The sequence below is a fragment of the Hippopotamus amphibius genome, chromosome 6 (genome assembly GCF_030028045.1).
Source record: "Hippopotamus amphibius kiboko isolate mHipAmp2 chromosome 6, mHipAmp2.hap2, whole genome shotgun sequence".
Taxonomy (NCBI): Eukaryota; Metazoa; Chordata; class Mammalia; order Artiodactyla; family Hippopotamidae; genus Hippopotamus; species Hippopotamus amphibius.
In genome coordinates, this window is record NC_080191.1 from 104,196,269 (window position 1) to 104,217,962 (window position 21,694).

A 21,694-nucleotide genomic window follows, 5' to 3' on the forward strand; every position below is an offset into this window, starting at 1 on the left:
CTCTTCCTATCAACTTATTTCTTGCAGCCTGGCTTTCTAACCCACACTCTATTTACTGAAAGAGCTTCTAGGGTCTCCAATGCCTTCTTAACCTGCCAGCATCATGAGCTGTTCTCATTCAACCTATAAAACCTTTCCAAAGCTTTTTAAAAAAATATTGCCTCTGTAAAAATTCTCCACTGCCTTTCCTCTCCTGGTATCCGAATCATGACACCACCCTGCTTTATTTCCTTCTTACCTACAGATTTATTTTTTAAGTCTAATATTAAGTATCTAATATTTATTTCACTCCTTTTGCAATTAACTGTTGTTAAATGCTTGTTTATATTTTTGTCAAAGAATGAGTTCTCAACTGGTCTTTAATTATTTTCATCTATGTTCCCAAAGGCTGAAGGCTTCGTTCACTCATTCACTCACTCACTTCTCCATTTGCTCTTTTCCCTGATGAAAGCTGCACATCTGCATCTGATTAAAGTAACAGCAGCAAAGATTTTCCTCCACATTTTCAAAGTCTTTGATTCAACTGTTGTTTAGATATATTTAAAATTTTAGACAGTTGGCTTTGCTTTAAGTATATTACTCATTTTGTTTTATTAAATAAAAATAGAAATATAGGAAGAATATTTGATATTCTGGGAGAATATTCTGATTTTTCTAAAGAATTATGGAAACCCAAACTGTTACATAGACTGATTTATACAAGTATTTTTTAATAATTACTTGGAAATGGTTGAGTTTATTACAACTGGTTCACTAAAAACAAGTCATTCTCAGACAACTTTATTTCTTGTCTGAAGTGTTGACCTCTGTTGGATTTTATCAAGGTGTCAGTGGATGTAATGGAGGATAATACATGCTTAGTTACTGCTGAATGCTCTAGCACCCCTCTGGTGATAAGTGTCTCAGACTTGGTTCACAGACCTCCTCGCCAGTCCCTTTTTTGAAGGTCAAAATCTTCTGTCACTGAGTTACGTAACTTGGAAGAGTTATCTAGTCTGTTGTCTGGACCTTCATTTCCTTATCTTTAAACCATGGGCCTGAGCTATATGATATTTTGTGTCCCTTTTAGATAGAAAACCCTAAAGTTTTGTGACTTGCAGAAAGAAAACATGTGCTTGTGAATTTGAGACCAAAAGCTGCAGAGGCACCCAATATATCAGATAAAATAATCAAAATTTAAAATACTCTCAACAGGGTAGCATAAGAAATTAATGAAACAGATAAAATCTAATGAAGATAAATAAAAGCCTACGCACTTAGATTAAAACTTTTTACAACTGCACATTACATACAGAATAGAGAGGCATGGATTAACATGAGCTCATATTAAGAAAACAAACAAACAAACTCCCAAACATCAATGTTTTAGTTTGGTCTACAAGGCTAATCTGAGCCCATAATGTTGTTGCTGGAGAAAAATAAGATTCCTGTACTTCATTAATTCTAGACGAGTGAACTTCTGGTTTCTAGTCCAGCATGTAAAAGGCTTGGAAGGCTTTACTCTGTCCTAACAACAAGTAAAAAGCTGAACAAACTGAAAAAAACAACAATTTCTTCTTAGACTTGTATGAGGAGTGAGGTCCAAGGGCAAACTGCTGTCCCCAGATTGGAGAGAGTGACAGGTGAATACAGAGAATCATGACCTGCCAGAGCAGAAACCCACAGGAACCAGTGCTGGGGCACGAAGACTGGAACTGTAGCTGAATTGCTGGAGGCTCAGTGTGGACATACTTGAGAGTCAAAATCTCCAACGGGACCTAATCATGGGCGGCAGCCCAAACGTTTGTGAATTTTACCTCCTGGAGCTCTACCAGGTTCTCATGGTAAATGTGGGAGAACAACTGTGCTTCCGGCAGGGATAGAGGAAAAGGAACAACTTGAAATACACCAGAGCATCTTGTTCTTTCTAAATGGCCTGCCCTGAGGAGAAATATTTAACCAGAGTCCAACCTACTGGGATTTTTTTCAGAGCCTAACCGACCCGGGGGAAGGGAAGTACCCAACCCCAGCCCCCTCTAGCCATCCCTGTCCTACCTGAAGGTGGTGGGGGGCTGCCGCTGACAGGCACGTGTCAAGTGCACAGTCCGGAGGCCCAGGCTCACCAAGAGACTGAGATCTAATCACAGGACTATAGAATGCTTCCTCTCCTCCACACCTTATCACCACATTACTAAAGACCTATTTCTGGAGTTCCTTTTACCCAGTACAACATGTCCAACTAGCCAAAAAAGATTGTAAGATGTACTAAAAAAGCAAGAAGTATAGTTTGAAGAGAGAGAGAGCAACCAAGCATCAGAACCAGACTCAGATATCACAGGGATGTTGGAATTATCAGACTGGAAATTTAAAATAACTATGATTAAAATGCGAAAGACTCTAATACAGATAGAAAATATAAGCAGAGAGGAGGAAATTCTAAGGAAAAAAAAAGAAATGACAGAGATAAAAAATACTGTAACATAAAGAAAGAATGTCTTTGATGGGCTTATTATTGATGGACATGGCTGAGGAAAGAATGTCTGAGGTTGGGAATATTTCAATAGAAACTCCCTAAACTGAAAAGCAAACAGAAAAAAGACAGAAAAAGCAGATCAGAATATCCAAGAACTGTGGGACAACTATAAAAGGTGTAACATTCACATAATGGGAACATCAGAAGGAGAAGAAAGAAAGGAACAGAAGAAATATTTGAAATGACAATGACTAAGAACTTCCCCAAATTAATGTCAGTCAACAATCCAAAGATCCAGGAAGCTCAGAGAACACCAGGCAAGATAAATGTCAAAAAAATATATACTTAGTCGTATCAGTTTTAAACTACAGAAAATCAGAGAAAAAAAATCCTGAACGAAGCCAGAGGGAAAAAACCCCTTACCTATAGAGGAGCAAAAATAAGAACCATACTCAAATTTTCCTCAGAAACCATGCATGCAAGAAGAAAGTGCAGGACCATTTAAAGTGTTGAGAGAAAAAACCACCAACCTAGAATTCTCTACTCCGTGAAATTATCCTTGAAAGTAAATATGTTATATATAGTAAGTGTGTGTGTGTGTTTAGTAAGTATATATTATCCTCTTACAGGAAACACATTTAATAGTAAATTTAATATACAAGTAGAAACACTAGCTGAATGTCTACACTGCAGAAGGTAACTAACTGTACAATTGCGGCAGATTGTTTTGGTGATGCATTAACTTCTGGCAGAACTGAGTTTTGTGTCTATAAAGTAGAGCAGAACATTAGGGAGGTATGAAAATTACGATGGAAGAGGAATGGCTGAAAAAGCAGGGGAGCAAGTCCTCCAATACTGTGAGAGCTGCCATGAGGGAAAGCAGTGCTTCTTCCCAAGGCTTCAAAAAATGAGATGAGTCACGAAAGTTACAGAAAGTAACAGAAGACAATCAAAAGGTTATGATACAGGAAACCCTTTCTAATGATTTAACAAGCTCGATTTAAAATAGTAAGAGCACCGTTTCTGGAACAGTGGAAGCAGAGATTAGAAAATCATTTTCAGACACACAGGCTCCCAGCCCTGGCATGGGTGAGAAGCAGGGTTCAATGAAAGCCCCTTTCTGACTCTAACAGTTTGAGCAGCTGTGCCAAATGGCTTCTACCATCACATTCACTATCCTGCTAAGCTGACAGGACCAAAAAGAGGCCTGAATGCTAGTGAGAACCCTTGAGGGATGCTGACCAAACTCATCTCACAGGCAGGGGCCTACCTGTCTGCCCTGCCTCTTTATTTCCACCCTTAGTTTCTATTCTCTTCTTCTTTCCTTCCTCCTCTAGGTTCATCTTCCCTCTGAGACCTTTTTTTTACATTCTTTTCCTTTTCCTTCCATTAAAATCACCTTTTCTTTCTGTCATTTTCTCACTTCATTGTACCTGTACCTTTTTTTTCATCATGAAAACATGGCTCTTACTTTAAAATTATCTTCTTAAGTGCAAGGAGTAGTTGGAAAAAGTAAATATAAATATGTGACTTTGGTTTTTGGATAGAAACAATATTCTCTTTGCATCTCTGTAATTTTCTAGTTTGTCACTACTGACCTACCCTGAACGGATCATGATTCATATTTACTTCTTTCATGCTTATTATAAACATCTCTCTTTTATTTGGAAATTTAAAACAGTTGTCATGGTTGCAAAATAATACTTTTCAGGATGATTCTAACATTTGAGCCAACATTCATGATGTACTGCTCTACTCACGAATTCTTTAAGTTGAAGGTTTCAAATTCTATAAAATGAATTGGTTTCCAACTTTCTTAATTCTTTACCTTTAAGGCTGAAAGTGTTGAATTTGCTTCACTGAAAGACATTTATATCTAATTCTAATTTGTTTGCCATATTGTGAGGTTTCTGTTATCTTAGAAAATGAACTTTCTCTACATCTCAAGAAACTCAATATTTTACAGGTCTTTATAAAAACTATGTGATAAAAGTTAGCTTGCTATTACTTATTCCTTAGGAATCTGACTTTCAAGTGAACCATGTTTCCTTTCAGCTATAAAGACCATGATTATTTTGCACATGGCATGTAAATCTTTGTTACTGTGACGTGAAGCAATTGTTAGGGAGAGAAAAACTGGCCCTGATGAGAGGGCAGATGTAAGCTGGACTGTGGGGCTCACCTAATTGCGTCTGAACACAATTTTTGTTTAACCTAACAAATAATTAGTAATTAGGCATTAATCATGGTTGCATAAAATCATGAGATAAACTCCCCAAGACATATCTGTAGGAATAAATTGTGAGGTTTCTATTTCTAGGGTGGCAGTTTTCATCTAACTTATTTCCAGACCCTGTGTCTGAGAGGGATACAAATCCCTCCCATTAACCATGGCTCACGGGAGCCTCTGGCCTCGGGAAACACAGCAGAATGGAAGAGGATACAATTCTGAGATGCTGATGTGCTGGGGAATTTTGCCCTCTTCACCTCTCTGCCTCCACTTGGAGAATCACTATACATATCTTCACAATTAAAAAAAAAAATCACAAGCAGCCAGAAACATATATCAAGAAGCAACTGTTAGAGTTTTAAGGAACAAGGTATGGGAGCCAATAAATATAAAGAAATGTGTCAGTCTGTGTAAAAGTCCAACGAAACGGTCACATTAAGTACAACCACAGCCACAGGAGGGAACAGGTTAGATGCAGAAAAAAAAAAGAGGAATTTATTTTCTCTCAATTGAAAATCTACAAGACCTCTACACTAAAAACAATAAAACGCTACTGAGAGAATTCAAAGACGACTAATTGAATGAAGAGACAGTCCATGTTTATGGATTAGATAATTCAACAATATTAAGGTATCAGTTCTTTCCAAATTGATCTATAGATTCAATGTAATCTCAATCAAAATCCCAATAATTTTTATAGAAATTGACATGTTGAATCTAAAATTTATATGGAAATGCAAAGAATCTAGAATAGACCAAAATAATGAAAAAAAAAATAAAGTTGGAGGATTCAGAGTACTTAAAATTAAGACTTGCTATAAAGCTACATAATTAAGCTAGTGTGATACTAGAGAAAGCATAGAGGGTCCAGAAATAGACTCATATCTATATGGTCAATTGATTTTCAGCCAAGGACCCAATTTAATTCAATGTGGGGACTTTAATTCAAGAAGGACTTTCAAACAAGTGGTTCTGAACTGCTGGATACCTATATGGAAAAAAGATGAATTTTAATTTTACCTCACTCCACACACAAACATTAATGTGAGGTGGACCACAGATTTAATACAAATGTTAGAACCACAGCTTTTAGAAGAATACAGAATAGCTTTGCGCCTGTACAGTAAAGGGCCAACTCGGAGGGCTTGGGCTGCCCAAATCCCGCACACTCCAAAGCGGTTGAGGCCTGGCCCTCGAGGGACAGCTGAGAGATAACCTCTAGCCCCTGGAATGTCCTGCCTGATCAAAGTGTCTTTGTAGCCCTGGGACCTTAAGCCACACCCAACAGTTTATGCTACCAATGAGACTGATGGTAAAAGTCTGTTTTTGTTCAACCTGGGCCCTTGCCACACTCTATCAGTCTGACCTCTGGAGGGGACTGGAGATGGAGTAGCTGATGTTAGCCACGTGGTTGCTTCATGCCTACATGACTGACCTCTAATAACAAACCTTGGGAGACACCAAGTCCTGGGTGAGCTTCCCTGGTTGGCAACACTCCACATGTGTGGCCCTACATGGTTCCCAGGAGATTTAAGCACTCCATTGGGAGTGGACAACTGGAATCTTGTACCTGCTTTCTCTTAGACTATGAATGAAAAATGTGGCCTCCCGCAGCAGTGAACAAAGGATGCTGCAGCCACTAAGCCATCATATTCCAGCCTCCCCTACTGTGAGCCTTGAGAAAACTCAGGGTGGAAACTGAGTGCCCGCTATCTAGCAGTCAGCTGCTGCAGCCAACCCAACGGTGCATCCTGAGGAGACTCAGGATGAGAAAGCACAGGACACTGGCCCCAGAGAGCTGAGGTGCAGATCAAAGGAATGATTTCGGTGAGCCCAGACTCTTGCATCTTCCCATACACAGAAAAGTGCTAAATTCCTTAACTTGAGATATCTGGTTTTCTTTAATTAACAGGAATCTTTTGATGTTCCGACTACCTGGTCTTTGTTGCAAAAACTCCTGTATATCCTGGCTCCCCCACTGTCTCTTTGGAGCAGTCCCTCAGAGCGATCTGAGAGTCCTGTCTCCTGGGCTTGAAGTCCTCAGAAAGTCTGCCAAATAAAACATCACTGTCAACTTCTAGGTTGTGCATTTTTTTCAGTTGACAACACCAACCTTTTTCCCTTCTTGATTTTAATCTGTATTCTTTTGCCATAATATACTGTAAGCATGAGTATAACAGCTTTTCTGAGTTCTGTGAGTCCTTCTAGTGAACCATCGAAGCTGAGCATGGTCTTAAGGACCCTCAACAATAGAGATGATGAGTTTAGATAGGAGATTTCTTAGATAGGAAAACAAAATGCACTAGTTGTAAACAAACAAACAAAAAAACTGGTAAAAGAAACTTCACTGAAATAAAAATTTTCTGCTCATCAAAAGATATCACTAAGCAAATGAACAGGCAAGCCACACTCTGGGGGATAATATTTGCAGTACATTTCTCTGACAAAGACTCCTATCCAGAATATACAAAGAATTCTTACAAATCAAGAATAAAAAAGACAAACAACACATTAAGCACATGCAAATTACTTGGACAGCTCATAAAAGAAGATATACAAATCACCAATATGCTATGAAAAGATGCTCAGGAAAATGCAAATTAAAACATGAGATACCATTTTCATACCAACTAGAATGGATAAAATCAGAGCAGACTGACAGTAGCAAATGCTGGCAAAGATGAACAGCAATTAGAACCCTCATGTATTCCCAATGAGAGTGGAAAAAGGCATAATTACTTTGTAAAACAGTTTATAGTTTCTTATAAAGTTAAACATACATCTATCCTGTAGAGCAATTTAATTTCTAAGTGTTTACCCAAGGGAAGGATAAACATATATCCACCCAAACCAATAATAACAAACGAAAACATCAAAACACCTGTACAAGAATGTTCACAGCAGTGTTGTTCATAATTCCCCAAATCTGGACATAACCCAGTATCTACTAACAAGAGAAGAGATCAACAACTCGTGATACATCATATAGTGGAATACAACTCAACAATCTACAGGAAGAAACTACTGATATATGCAACAATATGCATGAGCTGCAAAAACATTATTCTGAATGAAAAAGGCCAGACACAGAAGACTGCACACTGTGTGGCCCTGTATACGGAAAGCTCAAGAAAAGGCAAAACTAATACAAAGTAACAAGATCAGAAAGTGGTTGCCTTGGAATGAAGGGCTGGAACTGACCATAAAGGGACCCCAGGGAACTCTCGGGTGAAAGAAATGTTCACTGCAGATACACTGTTTTGGATGGTGGTTACCAGGTATTCACAGCTGTCAAAACTCATCAGACTGAACACTTAAGATCTGTGTCTTGTGTACAAATTACACTTAAATTTTTTAAGACAGGAGAAACATTTATTCACTCTGCCCTAAATAGGAGATAGCGTTACCACTTTACCTAAATTGGTTAGGAATTAACAACTCTCTTTGATACAAGAGAAAAAAGCATTTCAGACACAGAAGTGTTTATAGCACAAACTCTTATTTGAGCACAAAAATATCACAAAATTACATTTATATAGAAATCAGTGTCCTTTGAAATTCTGATTAGCCAATTAACTACTAATGGACTATAACCAGGGACTTCTTGGCTTCATGACTTGGGGAATATTATTAGCATATTATTTCTTTACCATATTTTAGCAATAAAATACTTCTGAGTAAATATAATAAAGCCTAATTTAAAAATTCTTGTGGACCATATAAAATGGAAATTGGCCAGAAGAATTTTATAATGCCTTTTAGGGATTCAAAACAGTATTTATTTATTCAGTCATTAAACTAAATACTTACTGAATACTAGAAACAGCGCCAGGTACTGTGCTAGGCCCTGGCAATATAAAGATTCTAGGATTCAGTCCCTGACATCAATATGGTTATTCCATAAAAAGCATTCATTCATTTCACCAACATCTGAACACGTTCTCTGTGCCAGGTACTGAGGAAACAGCAATGACACAGGCAGATGTGGTCCCTGTTCTCACAAAGTTCAAACTCTAGCACGGATGACAATTGTTGGAGGATCCCTGAACTTCCTGGGACCACGCACTTTCTGGGACGTTCTTGTTGGCCAGGTCCTGAGAGGAACTCTTCTCAGCTGAGGTGGACTCTGATCCCCAGGAGAGATGGAAAATTACTGGCCACCAGGGCATTCTTGGGGTGAAAATGGCCTGGACGCCATCACTCCTTCATCACCCAGAGCCCAGCGGAGGAATATGGGAAACATCTTCACAGCCCAGCAGACGCTCTTATTAGAATAATTTCCCTGGCTTCCTGTTGGATCCCACGCAGGGATCCTGACAAAGGCCTCTGGTAGAGGGCCTACCTGCCAGAATTCTAATTCTGCAGTCTTTCATTATTGATATCAGTTAAGCTGTTTAAGCCCTGACACAGGGCAGAGGAAAGCTGAGAATATTAGCACAGAGAATGCTATTCCTGATCTGGTGAGTGGGCAGATCAGGAAGCGAGCTTGGTTTCTTCCATATCTATCAAGGCCTCATTTAATCAAGCAAAATATCTAACTTTGGTGATAAGAAATTGCTTAAGCAAGCTGAAAGACCTACAGTTATGGAGCCCATAGAAAGGCACCACTAGATAAAGTGACACGTGGCCTTGAGGCACTGCTGACAGCTCAGGTGTGATTATTTCATCACATCTGCAGAGCATAAAAACTACACATTTTGAGAAACTGTGTTGTGTCATTTTCAAAACAGAAAACCCATGACTGTTCTAGAATAAAGAAGGTATGTGATTCTACTCTTACTATAAGAGACTGCAGTATTTAAAAACTATGATATTCTGTTCCATGACTTCTCAATTGAGCATTTCAGTAGTCACAGATTGCTAAATAAATTAGATGGGTCTTTCTGAAGACTGGTCACAATTTAGATATGCTTTTTTTTTAAAATATATGTGTGTGTGTGTATATATATATATAGCAGCAATTTATCGTTATTTGAGGACAAAATTGGAGGAGGATTTGAGTATTAAATTGTTGTTCTGAGCTCAAAAATTGAATGAATGAGAAAATGTCAATTTCCATTTTTGAAAAGAAATTTGCAAGTAAGTAAAATCAGAGCACAGTGAATATTACCCACACACGTAATAGAAAATCTACCACTAAAATACCTAGGCACTGGAGTTTAAAGACTTAATTATAGCAATCCATGGTATAGCAGAGAAGAGAAATCAGGCTTCTTGATTTCTAGAGATATTCTTAACCACGAAATCACATGTCATCTTTGCATCCTCACCCCTCATTTGGGTAAGCAGCACAAACAGAAGTCCATCGCCATAGATGCAGCCAGTATTAGCTCCCTGCTTTCCAGGTGTGTGCCTGCCTCCTGTCTATCTGCTAACTGATCACTGCTCGGGGTTCCCCCACGAGGAAATATTTTTCCCTCTGGACCATCCCAACTATCTGTCTTGCTGCTCAGGGACAGCCCCAACGCATTAACTCTTTAACAGCTGTTAAACAGCTAAGAAAGTAGTTGCAAGGCTAATTACGGCTGCAGGGTCCAGCCTGGTAAAAGCATCATAGGCATTAAGTAGCTAAAGGGGGACTTTACCAAGGGTTTTGCAGCTACAATAGTTTTTGATCATGGATAAAGTAGTGACACGATAAACAAACCTCTGGGAATAATGTGGTAGTTATCAGGGCTACATATAGAAGTGGAAGTATTATTTGGCAAGATTACCAAGTTTGTCTCAACTTACACTCCCTATGTCTGTGCACCTTCACTGGTGCTAACTTGCCCATTCATTCATTCATCTCTTCATTCATTCACAACCACTTTAATGAGGTGTGATTGATACACAACAGCGGTACCTATTTAATGTGTACAACTTGATAGGTTTGGAGATAAGTATACACCTGTGAAACCATCACCACAATCTATGCCATAAACCTACCCACCACCCCCAAAGTTTCCTCCTGTCCTCTTCATTCATTACTATTTTTTATTTATTTTATTTTTGTGATAAGAACACTTAAAGTAAGACCTACTCTCTTAGCAAATTTTAAGTACAGAACAGTATTACTGACCACGGGCCTAGGTTGTACAGTAGATCTCGAGGACTTACTCATCTCTGCCTCATTTATTGTGAATCTGCTTATTTGCAAGCTGAAAAACAGTGTTTCATAGGTGTTTTAACTTGCATTTTTTTGACTAATTATGAGTTTGAACAGCTTTTTAAATGTTTATTTGCTGTTTGTAATCCATCTTTCATTGAGTGCCTACTATATTCTGGGCACTATTTTAGGTGCTAAGGATAGAACTGTTAACAAGACAAACATGCAGAGTCTACATTTCAAAGCAAGAAACAAACAATAAAAACAAACTAAAAAAACTGAATAAAAATTTTGAATAAAAAGCTGAAAATACCATTTCAGATATTAAAAAACACCCCCACAAAAACAACAACGAAGCAATATAAAGGGACAGAGTAAAGTGGTCCATTATTTTCCACGGAACAGTCAGAGAGGTTCTCTGAAGAGATGATATTGGAACACAGACCGAACAGTGAGTGTGCCATGTGGATTCCTGGGGAAGAACCCAGGCATGGGGAAAGGCAGGCTCAAAGCTCCTGAAGTGGGAACATGTTTGAGCTTGAGGGATGGTAGGCAGGCCAGTGTGGCTGGAGTCCAGTGAACAAGAGAGAAGAGTGGTGGGAGCAGATGGAGGAGGAGAGACAGGATCACGTAGGGCCTACCTTGCAGACCATTGAAAAGGCTTTGGATTTGATCCCAAATGTTTTGGGAAGCCACCGAAGGGCTCTGAGCAGAAGAGTGGTATGATCGGACTTGCACTGGGAGACCATGAGTTAGGAGACTGTGGGGGTGAGATGGGCAAGGACATGTGACTTGGTGTCAGCAGTGCAAAGAGAGGAAAGTGACAGTTCAGGATATAGTTTGAACAGGAGTTGCTGATGGACTTGACGTGTGATGTCAGAGAAAAAAGAAGAGTTAAAGGCAATTCTAAGGCTTGATCAATGGGTCATGACATTCACTGTGATGGAGAAACAATGGGGGGAACAACAGGTGTGTGGAGGTGGAATCAAGAGTGTAGTTTAGAACACGTGAGTCTGGAGTTCAAGGGAAGAGGTCAGATGGAGGATATAAGTGAAGGACCCTTCAGTCATAAATGGAATGTAAAGCCATGAACCTGGGCTAAGATCCTTTGGGCAGAGAAGAGCATGGCAGGAGATGTGACAGCCCCTTAAACAGGATCTTGTGTTTCTTACTGAACTGTGTAAGTTTTTATACATTAATGATACTGTAGTTTGTCAGTCATTTATACTACAAATATTTTCCCAATTTTCTGTTTCCTTTTTGATTCAGCTTATTTTATTTTTGACATCTACTTAAAAATAGCTGTGTAGTAAAATCCACCAGTCCTTCCCTTTGCGACTTCTTCCACTATTTTTAAGGCTAAAAAGTCTAGTAACTTAAGAGGTCAGATAGACATACGTGTTTTATTTCTATGTTTGATGGTTTGAGTGAACTTTGATTAACTCAGAGTTTCTTTGGTGTGTGTTAAGTTGATACCTTTTCAAAAGATTTATCAAGTTTCCCAATACCATCTCTGAACTCCTTCTTTCCTCATTCACTGGTCTGTGATGTCCTCACATACTACACTTCATTTGGTTCAGTTTCAATTTCAAGCTTTGAAATTGCAATAGTGATGATGAGAAAGATGCCTTCAGATTTCCAGTGGTGCAATGTATAACAGCACTTACACTACGTGACCCAGTGCGGCTTTGTATAAGACTCTCAATGCACTGACAAAGACATACATAAACAGAACCAACATTTTTGAGAAGAAAGATGCATGGATGGAAAGCTAAATGCATAAAGATAAAACATGAAGGGGGAGAAGGAAAGGCTACAGTCTATTTTCTTTTATGAAAAAAAAAAGTAGATGTTGAAAAATGTAAAAAGAGAATCACATATACATACAACAAATACTGAGTAACTTCCCCACACCAGCCAGGATTAACCCAGGTGCCCTCAAGTAGTGAGCAAGACAAGGGACCTGCCTGCAGGGGGCTTACTTTGGTGGGGAGGTTGGGGAGACAGAGGATACATATTTGTAGGGCTTCAGTCAGTAACGAATGCTATGAAAATAAGATAGGGCAAATGGGGTAGAGAGTGACCAAGGGAGGTGAAGACAAAAGGGAGGTCAAGAGAGGCTTGTGTGAACATACAGACGGCCAATCGGCACATAAAAAAGATGTTCCTCGTCGCCAATTATTAGAGAAATGCAAACCAAAACTACAACGAGGTACCACCTCTCACCAGTCAAAATGGCCATTATCAAAAAGTCTATGAATACCAAATGCTGGAGAGGATGTGGAGGGAACCCTTGGACACTGTTTGTGGGAATGTAAATTGGCACAGCCACTATGGAAAACAGTATGAAGGTTCCTCAAAAAACTAAAAATAGAGCTACCATATGATTCTGCAATACTACTCCTGGGCACATATCCAGACAAAACTGTAATGCAAAAAGATACATGCACCCCTATGTTCAGAGCAGCATGATTTACAATATCCAAGACATGGAAACAACCTAAATGTCCATCAAAGACGAATGGAAAAAGAAGATGTGAGTCAGAAAGAGAAAGACGAATACCATATGATATCACTTACATGTGGAATCTAAAATATGACACAAATGAACTTATCTACAAAACAGAAACAGACTCACAGACATAGAGAACAGACTTGTGGTTGCTAAGGGGGAGGGGTGAGGGGAGGAATGGATTGGGAGTTTGGGATTAGCACCAGCAAACTACTATAGAGAGACTGGATAAACAACAAGGTCCTACTGTACATGTACAGCACAGGGAGCTATGTTCAATACCCTGTGATAAGCCATAATGGAAAAGAATATGAAAAATAATGTACGCATGTGTAAAACTGTCACTTTGCTGTACAGCAGAAATTAACACAATGTTGTAAATCAAGTACACTTCAATAAAAGTTTTTAAAGAGACAGAGCGAGTGAGATAGACTCGTGTAAGATATTTGTGCTGAGCCGCAAATTATGAAGCTGCAAAGGAAGAGGGAGGTGGGAGGAGAACAGGGAAGCAGTATGGCCTGAGGCAGGCTCAAGCCAGAGGGAAGAGCAGGGGAGGGTGCAGGAGATAAGGTCACTAGGGGAGGAGCAAGGGAAGAAGGCTGGGTTATGGAAGGTACTCAGAAGCCTTTGGAGGTTTAAGTGGGAGTGTGACTGAAGCTGCTGTAAACTGAGAGTTCTTTGTCCTGTGAAGACTAATCTGGGGGAGGTGGTGGGGGGTTCTGGGTGGAGATTAGGGGAGACAAGAAGGGACTCCAGCTAGAAAGATCTTGTATGAAGAAAGTACCTAAAATACACTGGGGTTTTTTTTTTGCTGTTGTTTCTGTTTTTTGTTTTTTAATATATCAAAACTAAATACTTGATATGACAGGGAGGAAATACAAGTGACTAGACCACAAGATTCCTGAGGGCAGGTATTTTTGTTTGGTTTTGTTCAATGAGTATCTCCAATGCCTAGAATAATGAGAGTCTGGTACTCAAGAAAAATTTGTTAAATTAAATGAACAAAGTGACTACAGGGAATAATCTTTTATTTGTGAAACAAGAATCAGATGAAATGAATAAACAGAAAAGAGCTTCACAGAAGCCTTGTGCGCTATAGAACTGGTCTCATAATTACATAGCCCATCAAAACATGAGACAGATTTCAATCAAGGATGCGTAATTTAAAAATAACATTACACTAAGGGTTCAAAATGCAAGTTTAAATTTAGCTGCTTTCTTATAAAATCCTCACCCCTCAGAATATGAGTTTCAATGTGTCAGAAATCACATCTTTTTTCTTTTTAAACTCTACAAGTAAGAGAAGAACACATTGTGTCTGTGTACTCCATCCATGTATATTTAAGTTGTTGGAATTCTACTGAAGAAAAGCTAGCACATAGGCAGAATGCTTAAGGAAGGAAATTCAGACAACTTGCAGCATTTATCATGAGCTAACATTTTAGTCTACCAGAGTAAACTTTGAAATTATGTTCTAATTTGAGACGGTTCTGGTTTGCGAAGTTAACTCTTGAGACATCTGAGTATGGTATTATGAAAGAACAACACTGTTCATCAACCCTTTATGCCAGTGTTAATTTCTTTTAAAGGTAGGATTTTAATGTTTTTTTATTCCTACAGTGACCCTTAAAATTTCTATGTATGTAATCACAAATGCACATACAAGATGCATTTGTAAGCTCACTGTGTAGTTCTAAAGACAGCTGGGAAACCCAATTTTAATTTTGTTACTGAAATAATTTAAACATATATTATAAAACTGCTTCTTTTCAATCAACAGCAAGGATCTAGAAAGAGATTATACAAGTAGGCACAATTTATTCGGGTTTTATTAGTGTTAGAAAAACAAAGTTGCCAAACTTCAATCTGTAACAAGTACTCCTACATTTATTTAATTTTTTATCTTACTACTGACATCAACATATATCCTTTCTCATTCCTTAAAAAAAAAAAAACTTTCATCAGAGAAAGAGGACTTACCGGCTTTTATTCATGAGGTCTGCTCCTCGGGCTTTGTAATAATCTAAATTTGGATGGAATTGATAAGTCACTGGCCTTGGATTTCTCTGTAGAAAAAAAAGCAGTAAATTAAAATGTATAAAGCTATTTAAATTATACATTAACACAACAGAATGAAACAATTGTTTTTATATTCTTTCAAAAATATGTATAATAATGAAGTTCAAAAATTAACGCGTTTGGTTTTTTTGTTTGTGTTTTGTTTTTTAATTTGGCCGTGACACGTGGCTTGCGGGATCTTAGTTTCCTGACCAGGAATTGAACCCGGGCCACAGCAATGAACATGCTGAGTCCTAATCACTGGTCTGCCAGGAAATTCCCTGGGTGTTTTTTTTTTTTTTTTAATTGTTGACGTTTTGTCTTAACTGATCTTAGTCTGATTAAACACTTAAATTGTTTTAATGCATTTTACTTTTACTTGTCTCATAGTTCACATAGATTTATTCCTTTCATTAGATTTCTTTTTGATAATTTTGATCACTTTCAATATGCCTTCCCAAAATACAAACAGATAAAATTACAACAAAACTGAAATATTATATGAGATTAACACCAACGCAATCTATGCCTAAGGGCTAGGAGACACAAAGTGTCAAGAAAGCTGCATTTTGAAGGAGAGCAAAAATCAGTGAGTTTTTGATAACCCGAATGCTATATATATGCCCACTAGATGGCACACCGAGTCTTTCTTCTTCTAAAATGAGTGCGTCATTTCAGAATTCAGCAATTCTTTTAAAGTTAGCAGTTTCTATGTCATCTATTCTTATATATGAGTTTAATAAGTGCCCAGGTAATGGAAATCTTATCAGGGTACCACCACAATACAAAAGCAAACTGACCAATGCACATTTTCATAAAAGCAGCAGTCACTGTATTTTCTGGCATTTAATATTATTTATAAATGTGCAGAAATGTCCTTGAATCATTAGGTTGGGTGTGTCTATTCAAATAGGTTGCTATTATTTAATGTGTCTAGTATTTAAAAGTATCAAGTATTCAAGAGAATAGAGAATAGAGAACTCAGAAGTAAGCCCAAACACATATGGGCACCTTATCTTTGACAAAGGAGGCACGAGTATACAATGGAAAAAAGACAGCCTCTTCAATAAGTGGTGCTGGGAAAATTGGACAGCAACATGTAAAAGAATGAAATTAGAACACTTCCTAACACCATACACAAAAATCAACTCCAAATGGATTAAAGACCTACATGTAAGGCCAGACACTATCAAACTCCTAGAGGAAAACATAGGCAGAACACTCTTTGACATACATCAAAGCAACATCCTTTTTGACCCACCTCCTAGAATCATGGAAATAAAATCAAGAATAAACGAATGGGACCTCATGAAACTTAAAAGCTTTTGCACAGCAAAAGAAACCATAAACAAGACTAAAAGGCAACCCTCAGAATGGGAAAAAATAATTGCCTATGAAACAACGGACAAAGGATTAACCTCCAAAATATACAAGCAGCTCATGCAGCTTCATACCAAAAAAGCAAATAACCCAATCCACAAATGGGCAGAAGACCTAAATAGACATTTCTCCAAAGAAGACATACAGATGGCCAACAAACACATGAAAAGATGCTCAGCATCACTAATCATCAGAGAAATGCAAGTCAAAGCCACAATGAGGTATCACCTCACACCAATCAGAATGGCCATCATCACAAAGTCTGGAAACAACAAATGTTGGAGAGGGTGTGGAGAAAAGCGAACTCTCCTGCACTGTTGGTGGGACTGTAAGTTGGTACAGCCACTATGGAAAACAATTTGGAGGTTCCTTAAAAAACTACAAATAGAACTACCATATGATCCAGTAATCCCACTCCTGGGCATATACCCAAAGAAAACCATAATCCCAAAAGAAACTTGTACCATAATGTTTATTGCAGCACTCTTTACAATAGCCAGGACATGGAAGCAACCCAAATGACCATCAACAAATGAATGGATACAGAAGATGTGGCATATATATACAATGGAATATTACTCAGCTATAAAAAGGGATGAGATGGAGCTATATGTCATGAGGTGGATAGAACTACAATCTGTCATACATAGTGAAGTAAGTCAGAAAGAGAAGGACAAATATTGTATGCTAACTCACATATACGGAATCTAAAAATGGTACTGATGAACTCAGTGACAAGAACAAGGAAGCAGATACAGAGAATGGACTGGAGAACTCGAGGTATGGGAGGGGGCGGGGGGTGAAGGGGAAACTGAGAAGAAGCGAGAGAGTAGCACAGACATATATATACTACCAACTGTAAAATAGTCAGTGGGAAGTTGTTGTATAACAAAGGGAGTCCAACTCGAGGATGGAAGATGCCTTAGAGGACTGGGGCAGGGAGGGTGGGGGGGACTCAAGGGGGGGGGGCGTCAAGGAAGGGAGGGAATATGGGGATATGTGTATAAAAACAGTTGATTGAACCTGGTGTACCCCCAAAAAAATAAAAGAAAAAAAAAAAAAAAAGAAAAAAAAAATGTGCAGAAATGTCCTTGAATCATTAGGTTGGGTGTGTCTATTCAAATAGGTTGCTATTATTTAATGTGTCTAGTATTTAAAAGTATCAAGTCCCTCAGGCACATAGAAATTAATCAAATACACACTTCTAGTTTCTAAAAATGTAACATTAATAGCATAACTTAAATGAATACCATCATCTCTGAAAGGTTAAATTATATATTTTTTTCATTAAAAATTTTAAAAAAACTTATAAGTGAATGTGTTCCAATGTTTACCTGAACATATAACTCAAGTTAATAATTAGACTTTGAACCAGAGCATGCTCTGTCCTTTGAGAGATCCAACTAGACATGGAAAGGCTGCATTTTATCTTAATGGAAAATTACTGATATGCTCTGCTATCAGTCCTTGGAGACATAATCCCAAGGCACTGATATACTTGCACGTAGGTGGGGGTATATAATTGCTAAGGTTAAATAGTTTGAAATTCATCAAGCTAACAAGCTGCATCTTAAGGCCATGATGGACCTTTTCTTTTTCTGCTGAAAAGAGAATATTTACAGAGCTCAACCCTTTCATATCTCTTCCAAGTCAGCCCTAATCATCTGACAAAAATGACAATCCCTTGATTTAGCTCCAGCTACTACTCCACTGGTTTGGTATTCAACACAGTTCTACAATAATCAAATCTGAATTGCCTTGATGAAGATAACTGATGCTTCCATGACTACCATACTATTAAGTCTAACAGTGAACTTCTCGCTCTCTAGGAATTACATAGGTTTCCTTGTGGTAGCTGATGACAACCTGGACCCGAGCAGAATGGGAAAATGAAAAAGAGGTCAACGCCACTGGAAGATTGACAGTACATTCATGATTTATTTTTAAAATTAACTTTTGTAGGACCATGACCAATTTTGTTCCTTTTTCTCAGTACGTGGAAACATTTTGTTTTCGCTACTATAAAAGGCTTTTCTTCTCTGATTTTCAACAAATTAATAAAGGCTTATGTTACTTTTTGCTAGAAAACAATGAAAGAAGGGAAGGCATGGAGCAATTCCTTCAAACATCTTTATAAAGAAATGACAAGCAATTCAAGACACAGAGTGCTGATCTATCGAAGCACTTAAAGCCATTATTAGGAATAATGATCTAACTTGAACACATGAATGAAGCTCAACTATTGCTTTCACTGAGGCCTATTTAAATTCCTAGGAGACTTACTAGTATCAAAAGGTGAGGCGGTTCAAAGTGCCACTGTAGTGGGATGGGAAAAAAAGAATCAAAAGATGATGTTGAAAAATAGTATTTGAAATGTAAGAAAATAAAATCAGAGGTTATAGCTGAAAGTCATTCAATAGGACTTTCTATCTGAGAAGCTGATACTGGTACTAAAATGTAAGTGTGTACACACATGGATGGCCTAGACGAGCACTGTCCCACAGAAATATAATGTGGGTCACAAATGCAAGCTTCATATGCAATTCAAAATGTTCTAGAACCATATTAAAAAAAATAGAGAGAAAAAAAGTGAAATTAAATATAGTAATATTTTGTTTCATTTGGTATATCCAAAATGTTGTCATTTTAACATGTAATCAATATAAAAAGTAGAGATATTTTACATGCTTTCTTTTGTACAAAGTGTTTGAAATCCAGTGTATATTTTACACAGATGGCACATCTCAGTTTGGACCAGCCACACCAGGTTCTCGATGGCCCATGTGTAGCTGTAGCTACTGTAGTGAACAGAACAGAACCAAATGTCTGATATGTCTGCAAACCAACATGTGGCTTCAGAAATCAACATGCAGAGACACCTATTTATAGAGGGCACATGCTTTTATACACTAAGATTCAGTACTGACAGTTCTTTAATTCACCCATAATTCTTCTCTTTTAATTAAGTTAGTTTTGTCTCTTCTGAATAAGGTTTTAAAAAGTCAAGAAATTTTGGAGCAGTATCTTCTCACACAGGTATGTGCCAAAATGACAGCAATGGTTTCCTTAGCGGGATGCAATTAAATGAGCAGAATTCTAACCTTGTGCAACGGAAACATTTTAAAAGTAAAGAGATATTTGCCTTTCTTATTTTAAAGTATTTTTTCCAAATAAAACTAAATAGAAATATAAGTTTTGATTTTTACTTTCTATAGATCTGGAATTTCCTCTAGAATGTAAGAGCCACTAGAATTCTACACATATAAAACTCTGTGTGTAAGAAAGACCAGACCCCATGACAGCTGTAAGTTCTCATTGTGCAGGACATGTGATGTCAACAGCTTTAACAGTATGTCTTTGCAAAGGACTGGAACAATTAGTAATTATTTTAAATCCATTTTCACACAGGCAGGATTTCAAATATTATAAGCTTTTCCAAGCTGATGTACATTTAAAAAAAAAAAGCAAAAACAAAATCAACAACAAAAAAAATTCTTTTTGGCCGGGGTGGGGATAATTTTTCTTCAGAAGGAAAAATGGTAAACATACTCTAACTTATATTGGTCTGTGTACAGAGGTATACCAATTATGTTTCATAAACCGGAGAAGTCTAATAACTATACACGAAAATGCAGAAATCACAAATTCAATCCACCCTGGGTTTACATGCCTTTCCTAGACCAACCTGGATGGACTTGAAATAAATCTTCCACAAAACTGCAGCTAATTAACTTCCCAAGTACCACTCCATCCTTCTCTGTTAACAAGCTGTTGGAGCTCTTCTTAAGGCTTTCTCTGCAGCATTTTACATCATGGCAACATAAGAAGAATGCTGAAACTCCCATCCATGGCATAGATGGGCTGAAATCTGGGAAGGCATCTTAGAGCCTTTAGGACAAAATAACTTAAAGAAGCAGGATAGATAATGGTACAAACAAGTGTCCTAGAGGGAACTGTATGGAAAAAACCAAACCAAACCAAACCCATGTGGTACTTCTGAATTTTCAAAATGCTTTGGTTAATTTGGCATGATCAAATCAATTTGCAAGTAGTGCGTAAATGACAGCAATCAATGTTAGGGACAAAACTGACTGAAAACTAACCCCTCCGTTGTAGTTAACATTCTTTACTTCTGAGGTCTATATTATACGATAGTAAGCTGCACCTTCATGTAATTTCAGGGAAAACACTCTGTCCCTTACTGAGAGTGGCTTTTGATGGTCGACAACTCCCCTCCGCCCTACTCTGTAATAGAAGTCCTTCCCTGCCACCCTTACCTGCACTGTGATAGTTCAGGATTGTAAGTTCAAACTCACTTTGCTATGGTAGTATACAAATATTTAAATGCTAACACACACTAAGAACAACTAACCACGAGAAGTACAATTATCCATAAGATGAAATGTGACAATTTTCCTTGTTCTGAGCCTGGTGAAATCAAACTCATCCAACAAAGGTCATTACAAATGGTACCTTCTAGACTGATCTCCTAACTCCAGTTGCTCACCTGAGCATGATAATCTCCTTTTGCATGGTTAATGGAAACTACAGAAGGAAAAGAGTGTGAGGTACTCAACCTGCTCAGAACAACACAGCGCCTTTCAAAAGCCTGGCTATTTATAAACACAGGTAGAACTGAACAGAGCAAAAGAAAAGCAATTCCAGTGATCCTGGTTCCAATTTATGAATGTACCAGTAGGCGCGAAAGAAGAGTTAAAGTTTTATGTTAAAAACAAAGCAACTAAGGAAGACCTGACATCTGCTTTAGAAGCACAGGCTGCCAGGTAGGGGAGGCCAAGGATCAGGAGTCAGGAAGGTTCAAGTCCAGAGCCTGCTCTACCCACTCCTGGCTGGGTGGGGAGGAGCCAGTTCCACCCAGAGCTCTGGTTTCCTCATCTGCAACATTGCGGAAAGGATTAAATGGGACAATGCACATTAAGTGCAGCACCGTGCCAGCCCCTTGGTAAAAACTCA

General features: G+C 38.1%; 1 protein-coding gene across 16 annotated transcripts in view; it reads right to left on the bottom strand.

Moving 5' to 3' along the window:
* TBC1D5 (TBC1 domain family member 5) overlaps positions 1-21,694 on the bottom strand; it is a 556,466-nt gene that overhangs the window by 75,081 nt on the left and 459,691 nt on the right. For all 16 annotated transcript variants that reach the window (XM_057739461.1, XM_057739464.1, XM_057739462.1 and 13 more), the window contains one exon: positions 15,263-15,348. In XM_057739461.1, coding sequence (XP_057595444.1) covers positions 15,263-15,348 — 86 coding nt within the window. The remainder of the gene's footprint in view (positions 1-15,262; positions 15,349-21,694) is intronic.